The sequence below is a fragment of the Esox lucius genome, chromosome 4 (assembly GCF_011004845.1).
Source record: "Esox lucius isolate fEsoLuc1 chromosome 4, fEsoLuc1.pri, whole genome shotgun sequence".
NCBI classification, from domain to species: Eukaryota; Metazoa; Chordata; class Actinopteri; order Esociformes; family Esocidae; genus Esox; species Esox lucius.
Window position 1 is genome coordinate 17,035,783 of NC_047572.1, and position 15,972 is coordinate 17,051,754.

Genomic DNA, 15,972 nt, shown 5'->3' on the forward strand with positions numbered 1-15,972 from the left:
CTACAATACTCAGGGTAGTCTTTTAATTGTCTAAATTACTTTAAACAGGTCTATAATACCCAGGGTAGTCTTTTAATTGGCTAAATTACTTTAAACAGGTTTACAATACCCAGGGTAGTTTTTTAATCAGCTAAATTACTTTAAACAGGTCTGCAATACCCAGGGTAGTCTTTTCATATGCTGTTTCACTTTAACTACATCTACAATACCCAGGATAGGCTGCATTACTTTAAACAGGTCTACAACACCCAGGGCTGTCTTTTCATAGGCTGTTTTACTGTAAACAGGTCTACAATACCCAGGGTAGACTTTTCATAGGCTGTATTACTTTCAATGGATCTTTAACAACAGGGCGGCCTTTTAATAGACCACAGCTTATCGTTCTCTCGTTCCATTTCCACTTATTCAATGATATTTGGTCGAATAGTGATGCTACCTGATTCTGTGTATTACACATGGACCTACCATTGATGTACACATTCACTGTCTCAGTATGTGCCTTGCCATGATATTTACATCCAGGCAGTTTTGAGTGCAGTTCATTTGGTTAACAGTGGGACAGAGGGCTGGTTGCTGAGGGCCCCAGCACAGTGAAAGCTACTGTTCAGCTGGGAGGATTTTTTGGTCATGATTGACCGGTCGTGCTTGTATGGCATCAGTAGAACTGTTCAGTACAACACAACAATACAACTGTTCAATACAACACCCTCCTGCAGTCTTTCAACCAACCAGAAGTAATAGACAATGATACCCCCCCCCCCCCCCGCCTGACTCCCTCCTTCCTTGTGTTCCTGTCCCGGTGAGGATGTGTTCATACAGCTTTATCTGTCTGTGTTTACAGGTTGATATGCTGTTTAATTCCTTCACTTATCTGAACGGCTCCCCCCTTATTTATCCCCCCAGGCCTTCTGGTTTCTGCCTGGCGTATTCACGCGTGTGTCCGTGTCGTTATGTCTCAGCTGGTGTTCCTACATGCTTCCTCGCGTGCACGCCAGTGGCTTTCACGTGTGTTTAAAGAGTGGTGGTAGACCGTTCCGTATCGGCTGACATTACTCCTGAGACTTGAACTTCACACTGGGACTAGGAGTTCAGGAGAAGAGACGCGAAGGCAGAAGGGTCCAGGAGGAGAAATGAAAGGCGTAGAACTGTGAGGGTGAAAGAAGGGGTGAGTGCAAACACGGGGGGTGGGAGGGGGGAGTGAAAACACAGGCTGCGAGAGGTGATGACGGTAGGGAATTAGAAGGAGATGAGCTGTTCTCACATTGTCAGCAGTGCAGCGTTTTCTCACTATATCATTCAGTGTGTGTGTGTGTGTGTGCGCGCGCGTGCATGTGTGTGTGTGTGTGTGTGTTTGCGTGTCTCTGGCTGCTGCGTGCCTGAGTGTGACGGCGTTAGTTTGTGCGCTCGCCGTGGTGACTATGACTACCGCAGCGTCTCAGGCTGTCAACTGCTCAGTGGGGGGGGGGGGGGCTTCATCCTCACACCGAGGACAGATCACCCACAATGATCACAGGCCCGTTCAGACAGACGCCCGGGCGCTGTGCCTTTCCGACCACAACCCAGGAGGACCTTAAGGGTCCGGTCAGAAGATGTGAGCTGCACACCTAGGGGAGAGGGTGTCGTTCGGGCCGGTCCGTGTCCCGGTGTTCCTGGCCCCGCCGTCACACACGCAGCCTGTGGAGCGCCACGTGCCCCCCGACCGGCAGCCACCCGACAATAAACACCGCCGTCCATTACCTAACGGCCCCGAACGGTTTAACTGGCTCTGACTGCTAACCACCATTAACTGGAGTCTGACTCAATCAGGTGGTCAGAACCACGGAAAGGAAGATGTAAAAATGGATATGGAGAGGGAGAGAGTTGGCATGTTAGTGCGGCTGTTTGTGTCTTCTGTTTGTTGTTTTAAGAGTGGGGCGTCTGGGGCAGGTGTCCCAGAGCCTCCCTGTGTACCGATACCGGAGTGTCTCCATGCCATTGCCCCCCCGGGGATAAAGATGGTGAGGGAAGGTTCTGGAAGTTAGGAACGGGAGAGGAACAGAGGGGAGAGAAGAGACGAATCATTTTGTCACCCGCCACCAGTGATACTCCCGTCCTTCCCTCAGTGCCATTTCCCTCAGTGGCCAATTATCGCTGATTAAAATCCTCAGCGTAAACCTAACAAAACACCCTTGCATTCTCCTCGAAGGCCTCACCCCTCTCTCCTGCACTTCCACACGTCTTGGTCGACTGATCGCTCAGCCGCTTCCCCTCTCCTCCACGGACGCTCTTCTGCATTCTCCCTCTGTCTTAGTCTCCCTGCTCTCCATCTCCTCAGTACATCCCCCTGTTATTGGTAGTGATAGGAGCGGGTCTGTAATGGCCGGGGAGCCATAAAGCCTTAAGGCTAAATACGCACCATGGAGTGAGATGGATCGTTAAGGTGGCAGACATAAAGAAATGTTGGCAGGCTTGTGATGTGAACGCATGGAGTTCTTCGTCTTTTTCTTTTTCTCTTCTCCTCCATGGTAACAGTTCATCTCGCTTACAGCTGGTCTGTTTCTTTAGGTGTTGCTTTCTACTTTAGGCTCCATACTGCGGGGTGGTGTTAATTCATTAACTTCAGGGAAACTGTGGATATAAAAGTCTGCTGTGGTTGTGCTCTGTGAAGGAGAGAGAATAGGAAGTAAGAGTGAGAAAGAGGGGAGGATAATAATATCTTTCAAGCTCCCCGTTGAGGAAAATTATGTCTGATCCTTTTATCATTGTGATTTTTCTTTCTCCCTTTTCTGTCTTCAGCCTCTCCCACTCTCTCTTTCTCTGTCTGTCTCTGTCCTTAGATGGTTGTTTAGAATATCTCTTCTCAAGAGGGAAATGGGGGCCCTCCGGGGCTTTAAGGACCATGGCTGGGCCTTCCTTTGTACCAAAGCCTGGGCCTGGATTTAGGGGCCCTGTCTGCTTCACTGAGCACGAACTGAGGCCTGACACCCTGAGGGCCGTTTAGCCTTTTGCAGCCATAGTAAATGGGAGTTAAAAAGAAAGAGACAGATGGGAGAGAAGAGAAAAGAATTAACAAGAATAAGGGAGAGAAATAAATAGGTGGAGGAGGGACAGACGTTTTGAAAAAGGCGAGACCGGTGACTTTCTCAGGTAAGACTTTTGAGTGTTCAGGAAAGGAGGTGTCAAGGGGATGAAAGAAGAAATGACACAAAAACAGGACATGAATGGCACAGATAATAGGACGAATATAGCACAATAGAAAAGTAGGAGTTGAAGTCACAGGATTGCATGGCGTTCCGTTTTCTTTCAGGATCAGGCTAGCATAACGACTACGTATCAAAGACGACAAAACACACTCTCACACATGCACACACACAGTGAACCGTGTTCTCGCTTGGTGAACTATCGTGTCCAGCTCTGTCCTCATTCCCACGTCTCCCTTTATCTCTTCACACCCTCTCTGTCTGTCTTACCCCCTCTCTCCACCTGTCTGTCTTACCCTCTCTCTCTCTCCCCCTCTCTGTCTGTCTGTCTTACCCCTTTTCTCTCCACCTCTCTGTCTGTCTGTGTGTCTGTCTGTCTTACCCCCTCTCTCCACTTCACTGCCAGTCTTTCTTACCACCTCCCTCTCTACTTCTCTGTCTGTCTGTCTTACCCCTTTTCTCTCCCCTCTCTGCCTGTCTGTCTTACCCCCTCTCTCCTCTTTTCTACCCCCTCTCTCCACCTCTCTGCTGGTCTCTCTTACCCCTTCCCTCTCCACCTCTCTATCAGTCTGTCTTACCCCCCTCTTTTCTCTCTCCATCTATCACCGTCCCCACCCCCACTCTCTCTCTGTCCCCCTTCTCTCTCTCTCTCTCTCTCTCTCTCTCTGTAATATGTGCCTGACTCAGGTGATGTATGGGGAAACTAAACAAATAGCCGATCGATAATGTAAACAGCACTGGAGAGAGGCAGTAAATAACACCCTACTGACACTACTGTCTGCCTGAGGTGACAGAGAGGGGAGAGGGGGGAGAGGGGGAGAGAGAGATGGAGGGAGGGGGTAAGGGAAGTAGATAAAGGATGGATGGAGAAATGGCCAGCAAGTAAAGAGTGGAGAAGAGTGAGGAAATTATAGACAGGAGTGAGAGGAAAGGGGAAAGAATGGTGTTTTTAGATTCAGAGGATAAAGAGTTGGAACTCTACTTGATGAGGTCAGTGGCGGGGTCAGACTGTGTTATAGTGTGGTGGCCGGCTGGCTAAGGCCCTGACATTTACCACAGTGACATGCAGATGGATTGCCACCATAAATGAACGGTGAGCATGTTGGGCTTTTAGCTGGAGTACTGTGATGGTTGACCTTTGCATTACTAACAGAGCCCCCCCCCCTCCCCCCCACACTAACCAACCCAGCCACCCCAAGTTCCCCTCGCTCTCCACTCAGGCTCAGTAGCCAGGGGTATCATCCACTCAGTAAAGCCCTCCCCAGGGAGAAGGTCTAGTATGGGTTCAGTAATAGATTGATGCAGTGTTCTGTGATTGAGTTCTGTTGTGCCCGGCATACCAGGTTACTGCTTTCAGATTGCTGTGTGCTGCTGTGAATTCTAACTTAAGCTGTGTCGTGTGTTTGGAGTTCCCATGTCGTTTCTGTATTTCAGCAAGGTGTCACTGGAGCTTTTGTGTTTTATTCTGCCTACATGCTCTGTACTGGAGTGTTATTTTAGTTAGTTTGTTTGCCTGTAATGTGCTGATATGTTAGCCTGTAACCGTCTGGCACTGATTGACTTTACCTTTCTGTCTCTTTCGCTTTTTGATCATCTCTCTGTTTCTCTCTCTCTCTTTCTCTCTCTCTCTCTCTCTCTCTCTCTCTCTCTCTCTCTCTCTCGTTCCCTCGCTCCCCCTCTTTCCCTCTCTCTCTGTTTTTCTCTCTCTCTGGATTCCAGATGTGATCCATACGGTGGGACCTATAGTGCTGGGGGAGGTGGGGGAGGAGGAGAGGGACCGCCTCCGGGACTGCTATCATCACAGCCTGGAAAAGGCCACTGAGAACAACCTGCGTACTGTGGTAGGGGGAGGAGGGGGGACTGCATAATGTTAGCCTGGCTGGCAGCCTGACTAGCCAACTGTGGCATGGGGGAGTGGAATTTGAAGGAGATGAGGGAGGCCATTTTTTATTTTGGGGAGGGTGAGGGTGGGGGAGTTGGGTGAGGAGATGTAGTGTTGGGGGAGAGGAGCGGGTGGGTGATTTGGTGGTCTTTCAATTATCTCCACCTAAACGTTACCGGTCTTCTTTGTTTCACTCCACAGGCATTCCCTTGCATCTCCACTGGAGTCTATGGTTAGTGTTTGGGTGTGTGTTTGGGTGTGGTTGTGTGTGTGTGAACATTCATGGCCAGCCTTGCAGTGTGTGGAAGGAGGTGTTTTTTTACATTTAATGTTGTGGTCTCAAACAGTGCATGAGTGTGTCTTCAGGTGTTTCATGCTCTCAGACATTTAGAGGGGTGAACTGAGTTTACTACTTTAGATATCAGCTGCAGTAGAAAGGTTTGCAGATTAGGGATTGAGATTCGACAGGCAGATTAACAGAGATTAGGGATGAGATGGTGTCAGATGAGATGTAATCCGTCTATTTGCTGCTGGCGAGTTTAAGGATGGCTGCACTCCAAGCCTCCCCAGGGTTCCTCACTAGCATGCTTCACATGGAGCTCAGAGAAGGTCACACTCAATGAAACTGTCTCAATAAAGGCCGTTAGAACGGAATGCTGATGCCAGTGTTTTCGCTCAATATTCGGTCGGAGCAGGGAGAGCACCCGCACTTTATGAGACTGTTTGTAAGTAGTGACCCATATATGGAATAGGATTCCATTTGGAAAGCGGCCCGGAGAAGCAGCTTAGATGACAACGAAACGGAAAGAGGAGGAAGTCATTTAGATTTGAATTAATTGGAGGGTGGGATGTTGGTTGGCCGTGACACCGCACGTGGAGGCACCATGTTGTCTGTTTTTGTCTAGGATATCCCCCCGACCTGGCTGTGCACGTCGCTCTGGAGACGGTCCGAAAATACCTGGATGAACACCACAGTAAGGTGTGTGTGTGTTTGCTCTATTGTGTCAATACGCTGGTGTGTATAATTTCACTTTTTCTTTTTCCTTCTGGTTTTCAGTCTCTCACAGCTGTTGTTTTTGTTTTCAGGGGAGGGCAGACTGAGATAACACACACTCACCAGCACACACACACTCACGCTCGTAGCCAAGTCAGTTTTAATTGGCTCCTGACGGGCCTAGAGGACTAATATGTACACACACTCTTTCTCCTGAGAGATGACAGAAAGGGAACTGAGAAAAGACAGAATGAACAGAGGAGTAGATGACTGTCGGGAAGTGAGCTAGTCGAGAAAGAATGGAGCATTCAGAGACCTGCCTGTCTGCCTTGCCTGTCTGTCTGCATATTGGTCTTCCTGTTTGTTTGTTTGTCTGCCTACCTCTCCATCTGTCTGTCTGTGCGACTGTCTGACTCCATATCTCCCTTTTCTTCTGTCTACCTGCCTATATGTCTGTCTGTCTCTGTTCCTGGCTCTCTGCCTGTTTTTCTATGGCTTTTCTACCTGCTAGGCTGTTTATCGTCATACTGGTTCTTATCCCTCATTCACTTTTCTCTTTTTCTCAATCTCCATTGCTCAAAAGAATGATGTTTTTTGGAAATTTCAGAGGTATTAATTGTTTATTTCTTTTCAATTGAAAACATCATTAAAGAATGAGAACCTAACATAAACAAACTAAGCAAGTGTTTTTAAATGCACAATACAAATATTTTTCTAGCTATATTGACATCCAGATACTGATGCAATACTGTATTCTTCCAGTGTCAGTACTGACTGCATTTACCCCATTCACATCCTTTCCTTCCAAACTGTATTCTCCCAGTGTCAGTACTGACTGTATTTACCCATTTCACATCCTTTCCTCCCAAACTGTATTCTCCCAGTGTCAGTACTGACTGCATTTACCCCTTTCACATCCTTTCCTTCCAAACTGTATTCTCCCAGTGTCAGTACTGACTGTATTTACCCATTTCACATCCTTTCCTCCCAAACTGTATTCTCCCAGGGTCAGTACTGACTGCATTTACCCCTTTCACATCCTTTCCTTCCAAACTGTATTCTCCCAGGGTCAGTACTGACTGCATTTACCCCTTTCACATCCTTTCCTTCCAAACTGTATTCTCCCAGTGTCAGTACTGACTGCATTTACCCCTTTCACATTCTTTCCTCTCAAACTGTATGCAATGAAATGGACATGCTCTAAGAAATGGATGTGCCTTGAAAAATAATTTGGTCGTATATAAATATGAGAAAAATTGGCTCTGAAAAATTGTGTTGTTGTTTATCAGCTTGGTCTTCCACTCAATGTGAGAGAAATTTGACATTTAATTTAGGGGATTATTCTCAAAAACATTAATTATTGCAATATGCAATTAATACCTTTTGCACCCTCACCTTGCCAACATAGCCCCCCAGGCCATTGTGAAACCTTGATTCTGTGGTCATTGAGGAAAAAGAATCGGGAGGAATGCTTTAGATCATTGTTCTGCTGGAAGATCTAATGACAACCCATTTTTAGCCTTCTGGCAAAGTCAGACACATTTTGGTGTAAAATCTCCTGGTATTTGACAGAGTCTATTAATCCATGTATCCTAACCAGGTTCCCAGGGCCTTTGGGAGCAAAACAGCCCAACAAAATCACATCACATTGGGGAGTCGATTTTCTTCTCTTGAATTACTGTTCCGTCTTTAACACCAAACCCACCTAGAATTGTTTACCTTTAGAATCCTCCTCTTCACTGTACATGAGATAAAAATTCAATTCATCCACTTCCAGGCAGATTCATCAAAGCTCCAGTTGATTTAAGTTTGTCAATATTTGCCCCAATAGTGCAGATGGGTATTTTCAGTGTGTCTTTTCTGTGTTCTGTGTGTGTCTTTTCTGTGTTGTGGAGGTTACAACACATTCTGTGTTGTGAGGTCCGCCATAGTTCTCTGTCACTCAGATGAACCTGCAAAATATTTACAGTAAAATATATACTGTAAAATATATACCAATAATTATATTCCATATATATTTGGGAAAATAATTCAATTAGGATTTGGTTCATAAGAATTTCTAGGGAGCCAGTGATTTAGACAGTTTTTAAGAAAATATTTATTTGTTTATTAAGAAATCCTTTTTTCTTGGAATAATGTTTCCCCCAAAACAGGTTAGATTTCAAATAGTGTAATAAAACATCTTTACCAAGGATGCCAATAATTCAGAAGGGCACTGTAGTTATTTCACCTCATCCGTCTTGGTCTTAACTTAAGACCAAACCAAATGTATTTCTTATAATTCTGTGTTACCACCCACCTGTTTGGTTAAGACCAAAACACATTTCTTTAAAGGACCTTCAGAGTTACCCTTTAATTATATTTTGATACATCTGATTTTAATCCTAAATTCTGAACTATTAATGAGGTAGGGTTAAAAAAAAATTCTCACATTGAATAATGCATTTCTATTTAATAAACGAAGTATTTTTTTTGTTATTTTATGATATTTGTCAATTCAGTTCGAATATCAAAATATTCAAATATCCATATGTTCAAATATAAATGAAAACATTTCAGGGGATGTACTTTATACTTCTGTAAAATGATAGCTTCTGCTGGATCTATGCCCTGATTGTAGTGGATCAAACCAGCATCCAGCTCTGCTCCAGTCCAAACAATGAATTTTATGGTACTTGGTGGAGCTGTTCATTCAGTAATGAGGATGTGAAGGGGTGGGCGCACTGCCAGCCAAAGGGTACCTGGCTTATGGAAGTCAGTACATTATAAACACTGTCGTTGTTTTGGTTGTTGCAGGCTAGTAATAATACAGAACTGTATCTCATCGACTCATTAACTCATAGCCTGGATAAAACATTGTAATAAGTCTTTTATTTCTCCAGTGTATAAATGCACGCTGTGCCCTCTAAGCTTTGGTACAGTGATAAAAAAATATATACTTTCTTTTGGAATTGGAAATAAAACAATTACCATGAACTTAAAGGGATAGTTTGACCTAAAATCATGATATGGTGCAATTCCCCTTATCTGGGGTTGTGTCTGCATTGTTTCATATTTCACAATCAACTGTTCTTTGCTTCTGTCCAGGTCTGGAGTTCGCATCATTAGGATCGTCCAAATTCATGAATTTAACCCATTATTCCAGAGCTGGCGAAAGCTGCCTGTATTGTGTACAGATGAGACAAAGGCCAACATGTACTAGAGTGATAGCAGGAAGAAAGTATAAAGGGAAAAAAGGAAATATGGTAGAGGAAGCATCATGGATGCCACTGGAACAGACTCACTTGTCTTCATTGATGTGACTGTTGTCAGCAGCAGCAGGATGATTTCTGAAGTGGACAGAAACATCTTGTCTGCTAAAGTACAAGCTTTATAAATCACTGGATGGCGCTTCGTCATACAGCAAGACATTGATCCCAAATATACTGCTATAACATCTAGGTGGCTAGGCCAGAAAGTGGAAAATTCTTGAATGGCACAGAGAAGAAACCCAGTGTTTGGTGGGGTCAATGAGTCGCACACTTCAAGCAGTTATTACATGCTAAGGATGTGTGATCAAATACTAAACATAGTGCTTTATTTGGATATTATATGAGTCTGTTCCAATACCTTTGGATATTATCTGAGTCTGTCCCAATACTAAGTAAAGGGACTACTGCATGCAAGTGTGGTCATTTCTAAATGTTGGAACCACTATGTACACATTATCATTAAATTAATGCTGAGAATGTATACTTTAGCCTCACATTCATCTATTTGATTTCAAATCCCAACGGTTCTATATGAGGCCAAAAGAAGTGAATAATTGTCCGTGTCCCAGTACGTGGGGAGGGTGCTTCGTTTGTCATTGATTCCGAAGATTGGATCAAGATAATAGTACATTTCTAACACTCAAGTCCTGCGTGTGGAATACTGTGTTGTAATATCTGTCTTGATTTACTGAGGCAATGTGTGTGCGTTCATGTGTGTCTGTGTTTCCCCCAGCTGGACAGAGTGATATTCTGTGTGTTTCTGCCCACCGATGAGGTTCTGTACCTGAATAACCTCCCCCTCTACTTCCCGCCTGGTGAGTCAACACACAAACCCTCTCTAACACCACACATAAATACTGTACACAGCCAAATCATCCCCTCTGATTCTCCTGACACCAGTGGAAGCGGTGGGTGGTAAACACTGGTTTGTTGTGGTAACACCACACCGCCGTGTAATGGGACCTAGCAGGTTGTCATGATGACTGCAAACCTGGAGCACAGCACTGACAGGTCTCTTAGCCAATCATCTCTCTTTCCCCCCCTTTATCTCTGTACCCGCCCCTTAGCCTGATGACCAATCAGAGTGCCCTGTTCGAACACAGGTAACACGCATGGTATGGAGTAGAGATGTGTCATGTGTTTTGTAGCTGTGGAAACTGTGCCAGTTTTCTGTCAACTAACCAAACAAGGACTGAACCTATCCTGCTCTGGTGTTTGTGGAAGGCTTCTGGAGTCTCTTTAGTCCTGACCCAGAGCCTCTCCCTTACCCCTGACCAATGACCTTGTAACATACTACTACCTACACCCTCTTCCTAATCCCTCTGACTATTTAACAGACCGTACATGTTGTTGTGCTACTTTAGTATCTATAGAAGTAGTCTAACCATGAAACCCATAGTGTAGCTTTAAGCTAGCCTTGAGGTAAATGTTTGCTGTTCAGATTGACTGGCTGTAATTATTTACCTTTTCCTGTGGGAATGTGAGATTGTAAGATTTGTGATCCTGTTGAATAACTGTGGTTAATCCCCACATGTCTGCTTGGGTTGCCAGATATTATTCACAATATGTATTTTTTTGGTTTTATATCTGTAATGTTCGTTTCTCTGTTCCCCATAGGTTCGCTTGAGAAGAGTAAACTCTGAGAGTGGCGCTAGGCGTTGTTGTCGTGGATAGTGCACTGTCAATCACCACATGCAATCTTCTGCTCTTCATCATCCTCCTCTTCCTGGCTCAGCCCCAGGGAGGAACTGGATGCATATTTACACTTCTAGATACTGGATTAATTTCTGTAACTGAATGAATTGCTTTATTATCAGTGAATGAAAACAAGCATTTGACTAAACTCATCTTTCTAAAGAGTTGTTTGTACATGTGTGTTTCAATAATCAAGTGTGTGTGTGAGAACGTTTGTGTTGGGTGAGAGATTGAGTCATTTTGTCCTGTGTGGGAGAATCTTTTTTGCTATTTACTTTTCATGTGGTTAAACCAGGAAAAAGCTATTAATGAAGATATTTTCCTGACGCCCTTTTGAGAAAGGTTAAGTTTGTGTAAATATTCCAAAGGTGGTTCTCTTTTTTTTTAGGGTTAGGTGTTGGACGGAGGTTAGAGTTATGGTAAAGGGTTAGGATGAATTTTGAAAGTTGATGTGAAATGAGTGTGCGTGTGTGTGCGCACGTATCTACCTGCAAGTGTGTGTGTGCTGTCATTCTTCGACAGACCAAGAGGAGGGTTTGTTTGTTTGAAACGAAATGCCAGTTTGTTCCCGTCTCCACCACCATGTGCTCCCTCTTTTATGTTTTGACAACTTTCCTTATTGATTTTCACTTTCTCACAACCGCACTAACAGACTGAGAGAAAATAAATAAGCAAACAACAAAGCATATCAACGGTGACAGGAGGGGCTCCCTCTTTTCAAAATCCCAGCTATCATCGGAACATTTCCTTTTATGCCACCAGCAACAGACATTTACTTTTTGGTAATGAGGAAGAGAGGAAGGGGTAATAGATGGAGGTAAGGAAAGCTAGCACAGAAGAACCGGTAAGCGAGAGACTAGAAGAGTGCGATGGATGGAGGATAAGGAGAGGTTAATGGAGTTGGAGGTAGAGGGAAAGAGGAGGATTGGTAATCAGAAACGTATAGTCCAGGATTGTTAGACAGAGAGAGGTAGAGAAGGGGTGAAGAGAGAGCATGATGAACCCATCTGAAGGCCCCTCTCAGTTTTTAATAAGCAGTCAGCCATCAGAGCCAGTAGTGGATGACCAGTCACTAAATAATTAGATGGAGAACCAGAGAGAGCCTCATTATCACCAGACCAGATTTCATCAGTCTCATCACGGAGAACCCTCTCTTCTTCCTGTCTCTTTTCTCCCAGTCTTTCTTCATTTTTGTCTGTCCGCCCCCCAAAAATGCGCTGGCCCTCATGGAATGACAAATGAAGACCAATTACACTAACTATATCGTTAACTTAAGCCAATTTACAGTAATTTTTCACAACAGACAATCATTATTTTTGCCCATGAAATAGGTGGTCTCCCTGTCCGCAACAGTGTGCACATTTACTGTCTATGTTTTTGCTTTCGTGTTTTCCAGTGTTTTAGCAGTTTCGAGGCGAGTGCTGTTTTTTCATCCGTTCATGCCAGTGGGAGATCCAAAATTAGAGGGAAGGAGGGAGAGGGAGTATGCAGGGGACAGAGTCAGGGAGGAGGGTTGGCTGATGGGTATTGATGAGGGTGTGATGGGCGGAGAAAAGGAGCAAAGTAGGAGGGGTGAGGGGATGTTTATGGATGGGGGAGCGGGGTGGTAAACTGCTTGTGAAATGAAAATGGCTCTTTAGCAGAATCCAGGACACTCGGGCGCTGCCACTGGATCAATGTGTCTGATTTACCGCCTGAAAGCCTGTCAGTGTGGAACGAGGGAACGGCGGAGAGATGGAGGGGAGACGGTGGGGAGACATCTGAGCTGAGCCCTGGGGAGACCAATCTGGAGAGGGAACGAAAGCGAGAGAGATGAGGAGATACGGTTCCTTGGGGAGACACGGAAAGGTGGAGAACGGGAGAACCAGGAAAGCTGACGAGAACGCTAATTCTCACTCCCCACTCGGCGGAGTATTCTAGAAGTGGTGTTCCACCACCAGCCGTTGCCTTAAAACACACAAAAACTCACCTCAGAGGGCAGCACACTGTACGACCCTGTAAGGAATGGTGACCTTTTCTTATCCTTCAGTCTTCCCCGCTGGTCTATCAAGACGCAGTTCCCTCTGTTCAAACCATTTGCAGTAATCTCTCACGCTGGTCCGCTGGAGAATGTATCAAATGAAATGTGGGAGTGAGTTGAAGGGTCTTCGTCTGTACTCCAACGTGACGTTGTGTGTGCATTCCGGTGGCAGGTTTGACCGACACACTGTTCAATATCTACAACCGTGGCTGAGGGGGGGGTTGCCTCTCATACACACACACACACACACACACTTCGGACGTGCCGAAGGCCCGGGACAGCAGACGGAAGGGACGTCTCTGGTCCCGGAGTGTTTTCCCGCACCCGGGGGAGGTTAGGTTTATTTTATTTTTATTTTGAGTGTTTAATGTATTAAAAGGGCTGAGGTAATGAATTATAATCTTTAATGCAGCAACCGATCGATACCACAAGAGAATAAATCAGCTTTTACTGAGAGCGTCAAACTCTTTAATACACTAGGAGAAAAAGGGAGGGAGGGGACGACTGATAGGAGGGAAAGGAAGAAGGGAGGGAACTAGTGAGTGAGGCGGGAGAGAGGACAGGCTGCAGAAGGGGATTGAGGACAGACTTACCTTAGCGGTAGCCTCATCGACTAAAAGGCCCCTGAAAGCTCTGAGATTGGGACAGTTTTGTGAGGAAGCCAGGTTGCAGGGTCAGGCGGAGTTAAGACAAACATTTATTCTCTGCTGTCTGTTTTTGTTTTTCTCCTCTCAGCAAATCCTCCTCGGCCTCGGAGCATTTCCATAGCCCGGAGCTAGACTTTAATTAATTAGACAAAACCTTGTTCCTCGCTCTCGATCAGAGTTCAGCTCTCTAGGTCTCTCGTTATAACTGCTGTCTTATACCTGGTAGCTAACACCTCCGCCTGGGGAAAAAATACCTCAGCAAAAACAAAGACAGGCTCTAAATGTCTAAAATCACCAAGGTAATTACAATAAAATCTTCATCTGAACATATTTTACAACAAAACAAAGAATTGTCTTTCCGAAGATGCTGGTTGTTAGTCTTGGAGTGGGTTTAATCTGTCTGGGAAACCAAGCTCTACCGTTTGCTGGGCCCAAGGTAGAATGTTTCTGGCTCCTAGGTCACTGTGATTCCAGGCAGCCAGTCAGGCTAAAGCTGGTCATTAGGGACTCTTAAGAGAAGGCTGTTCACATTAACATTTGATGTCCAGGAGTTGAAACAGATGGATAGACAGACTCATACACAGGTGAGAGATAGCCCTTCACAACCAGATGCGCAAATGGCATTATAGCACTCCACACATCTCAATGACCTGACCAACAGACTGGCAAGATGACCACTGCTTGTAAAGGGTATTTTTATTTTATATTAGTCTGTTCAATGGAGTCAAAATGTCTCACGCTTCAAGGTTGCATGTTAATGAGCATTAGCCTTCAGAGGTGTAATCTATTTACCTATTAACATAAGGAATGAAGAGTATGCATTTGTGTCTGGGGTTTTTATTTCACTGCTTTTCTTCAGTTTGAGGCTGCTGTTTGTCTGCAGGTGTCTTATGGAGAAGCTATCTCGCTGTAATGGGCGACCGACTGAGTGACAGACTCCGTATCATCCTCCACACTCACAAACGCTCAGTGCATCTAAATTTCATAAACAAAATGTTCAGACGCAGAGGCCCCATTTTGATTAATGTTGCCATGACAACTACATAATTCATGAATTGTATTAGCTTTCCATTTGTCGTTTCGAAATCGTAATTCATTGGAGCCTTGGTGGACTAGAAAATATCCCCTCTGCTTTTAACCTTTGGTGTCTAGCTTCTCTCACCTCCATCACTCCATCCTTCCCAAGTTAAAATGGGACATGCTCTACCCTTGGGTTTGGGCTGCAGAGAAACGGAGCAGCCCAACATTTCTGATGAACATAAAGGCCTGGAATATTATTTAAAAGACACTCCCTGGTGGACTTTGTTGGTGTCTAAACAGCTCTACACTGACACCCTTTGGCCACAGACAGGGAAATGCCTCAATCACCCTCTAACCTGTGATCTCTTGTGCATAGAAAACCATCTTTAAACAAACACAAAATACATTTTAATTATTGGCTGGTAGAAAAACTTTCAAGTACATGGGAAATGCCTTCTGGCACATATTACAAAAATCGGACAAAACCACTTTATCTCTTTTAATTTGAATCCCTGACTTGGTTTAGATCTTGTCTGGATGCATGTGCAAATGATCATGTTTTTTCCAGTTGAAAGGCAGTAATTTCCTCTCGGTTTGCCCTGACCGCAGTGGTCTGTCCTGAGATTTCCTTCAAGTGGTCCCCCACACAGAAGTATTGTCAAAACCAGTCACTTCACTTCTACAATAAATTGTTTGTCAGGGACACCTGTGACAGTTGGAGATCTGTCTCTGCTTTATCAATACCCTTATTCTACACTACCTTCTCCCTCCCTCCTTCCTTTCTCTCCCTCTTTCTCTCCCCCTTTCTCCTCCATCACATTCTCCATGCTGGTGGAGGCTGAGGCCATGGGTGTGGTTTTGGGTGTGTCAGTGGGTGTGGCCGTAAGGTTGCTCTCCGCCTCCCATATTACTGTGGAACCTGTGTTGGCGGAGGATAGACGGAGCCGGGGCGGGGGCTTCTGGTCTCCGGGACTGAAGGACTGGGAGACTCCTCCCCGGCCACGCCCCAGCCCCCAGCCGTGGCGGGAGCCAAGTTTACGACGGCCACTCGAACTCGAACGCAGTGGCAGCCCGCAGAGTCCTCCTGCCTGCTCTGAGTCGGCCGGGGCGGGGGCACGCCGCAGGGGGGAGGGGGAAACCGGGGCACTCCGGGGATCTGGGGGGACAGAGGGGAGAAAGGGAGGACAGAGTGAGGGAAGAGAGCAGGAAGAAGGCCAGCCAGCGGATAGGATTAGTACCGACGACCTGCCGTGATTTTAGCGGGATTTCCGGTGGTGTTTAATG

The 15,972-nt window shown here is 45.5% G+C and overlaps 2 protein-coding genes across 5 annotated transcripts in view; one reads left to right on the forward strand and one right to left on the reverse strand.

Annotated features, from left to right (window-relative positions):
- macrod1 (mono-ADP ribosylhydrolase 1) overlaps positions 1-11,165 on the forward strand; it is a 70,255-nt gene extending 59,090 nt beyond the window's left edge. Inside the window, exons 6-11 of one of the 3 annotated variants that reach the window (XM_010898335.3) lie at positions 4,899-5,020; positions 5,263-5,293; positions 5,967-6,040; positions 10,040-10,121; positions 10,374-10,421; positions 10,924-11,165. In XM_010898335.3, coding sequence (XP_010896637.2) covers positions 4,899-5,020; positions 5,263-5,293; positions 5,967-6,040; positions 10,040-10,121; positions 10,374-10,378 — 314 coding nt within the window. In that variant the 3' untranslated portion in view covers positions 10,379-10,421; positions 10,924-11,165. The remainder of the gene's footprint in view (positions 1-4,898; positions 5,021-5,262; positions 5,294-5,966; positions 6,041-10,039; positions 10,122-10,373; positions 10,422-10,923) is intronic. The other 2 variants (XM_010898334.4, XM_010898333.4) reach the window with 2 other exon arrangements.
- The window catches only part of ccdc88b (coiled-coil domain containing 88B), a 37,502-nt gene continuing 26,833 nt past the window's right edge, over positions 5,304-15,972 (reverse strand). The window contains exons 26-27 of one of the 2 annotated variants that reach the window (XM_034291684.1): positions 15,570-15,844; positions 5,304-5,610 (exon numbers count right to left, since the gene is read on the reverse strand). In XM_034291684.1, coding sequence (XP_034147575.1) covers positions 5,545-5,610; positions 15,570-15,844 — 341 coding nt within the window. In that variant the 3' untranslated portion in view covers positions 5,304-5,544. Of the gene's footprint in view, positions 5,611-14,349; positions 15,845-15,972 lie in introns of those variants that run through there. The other variant, XM_010898339.4, reaches the window with a different exon arrangement.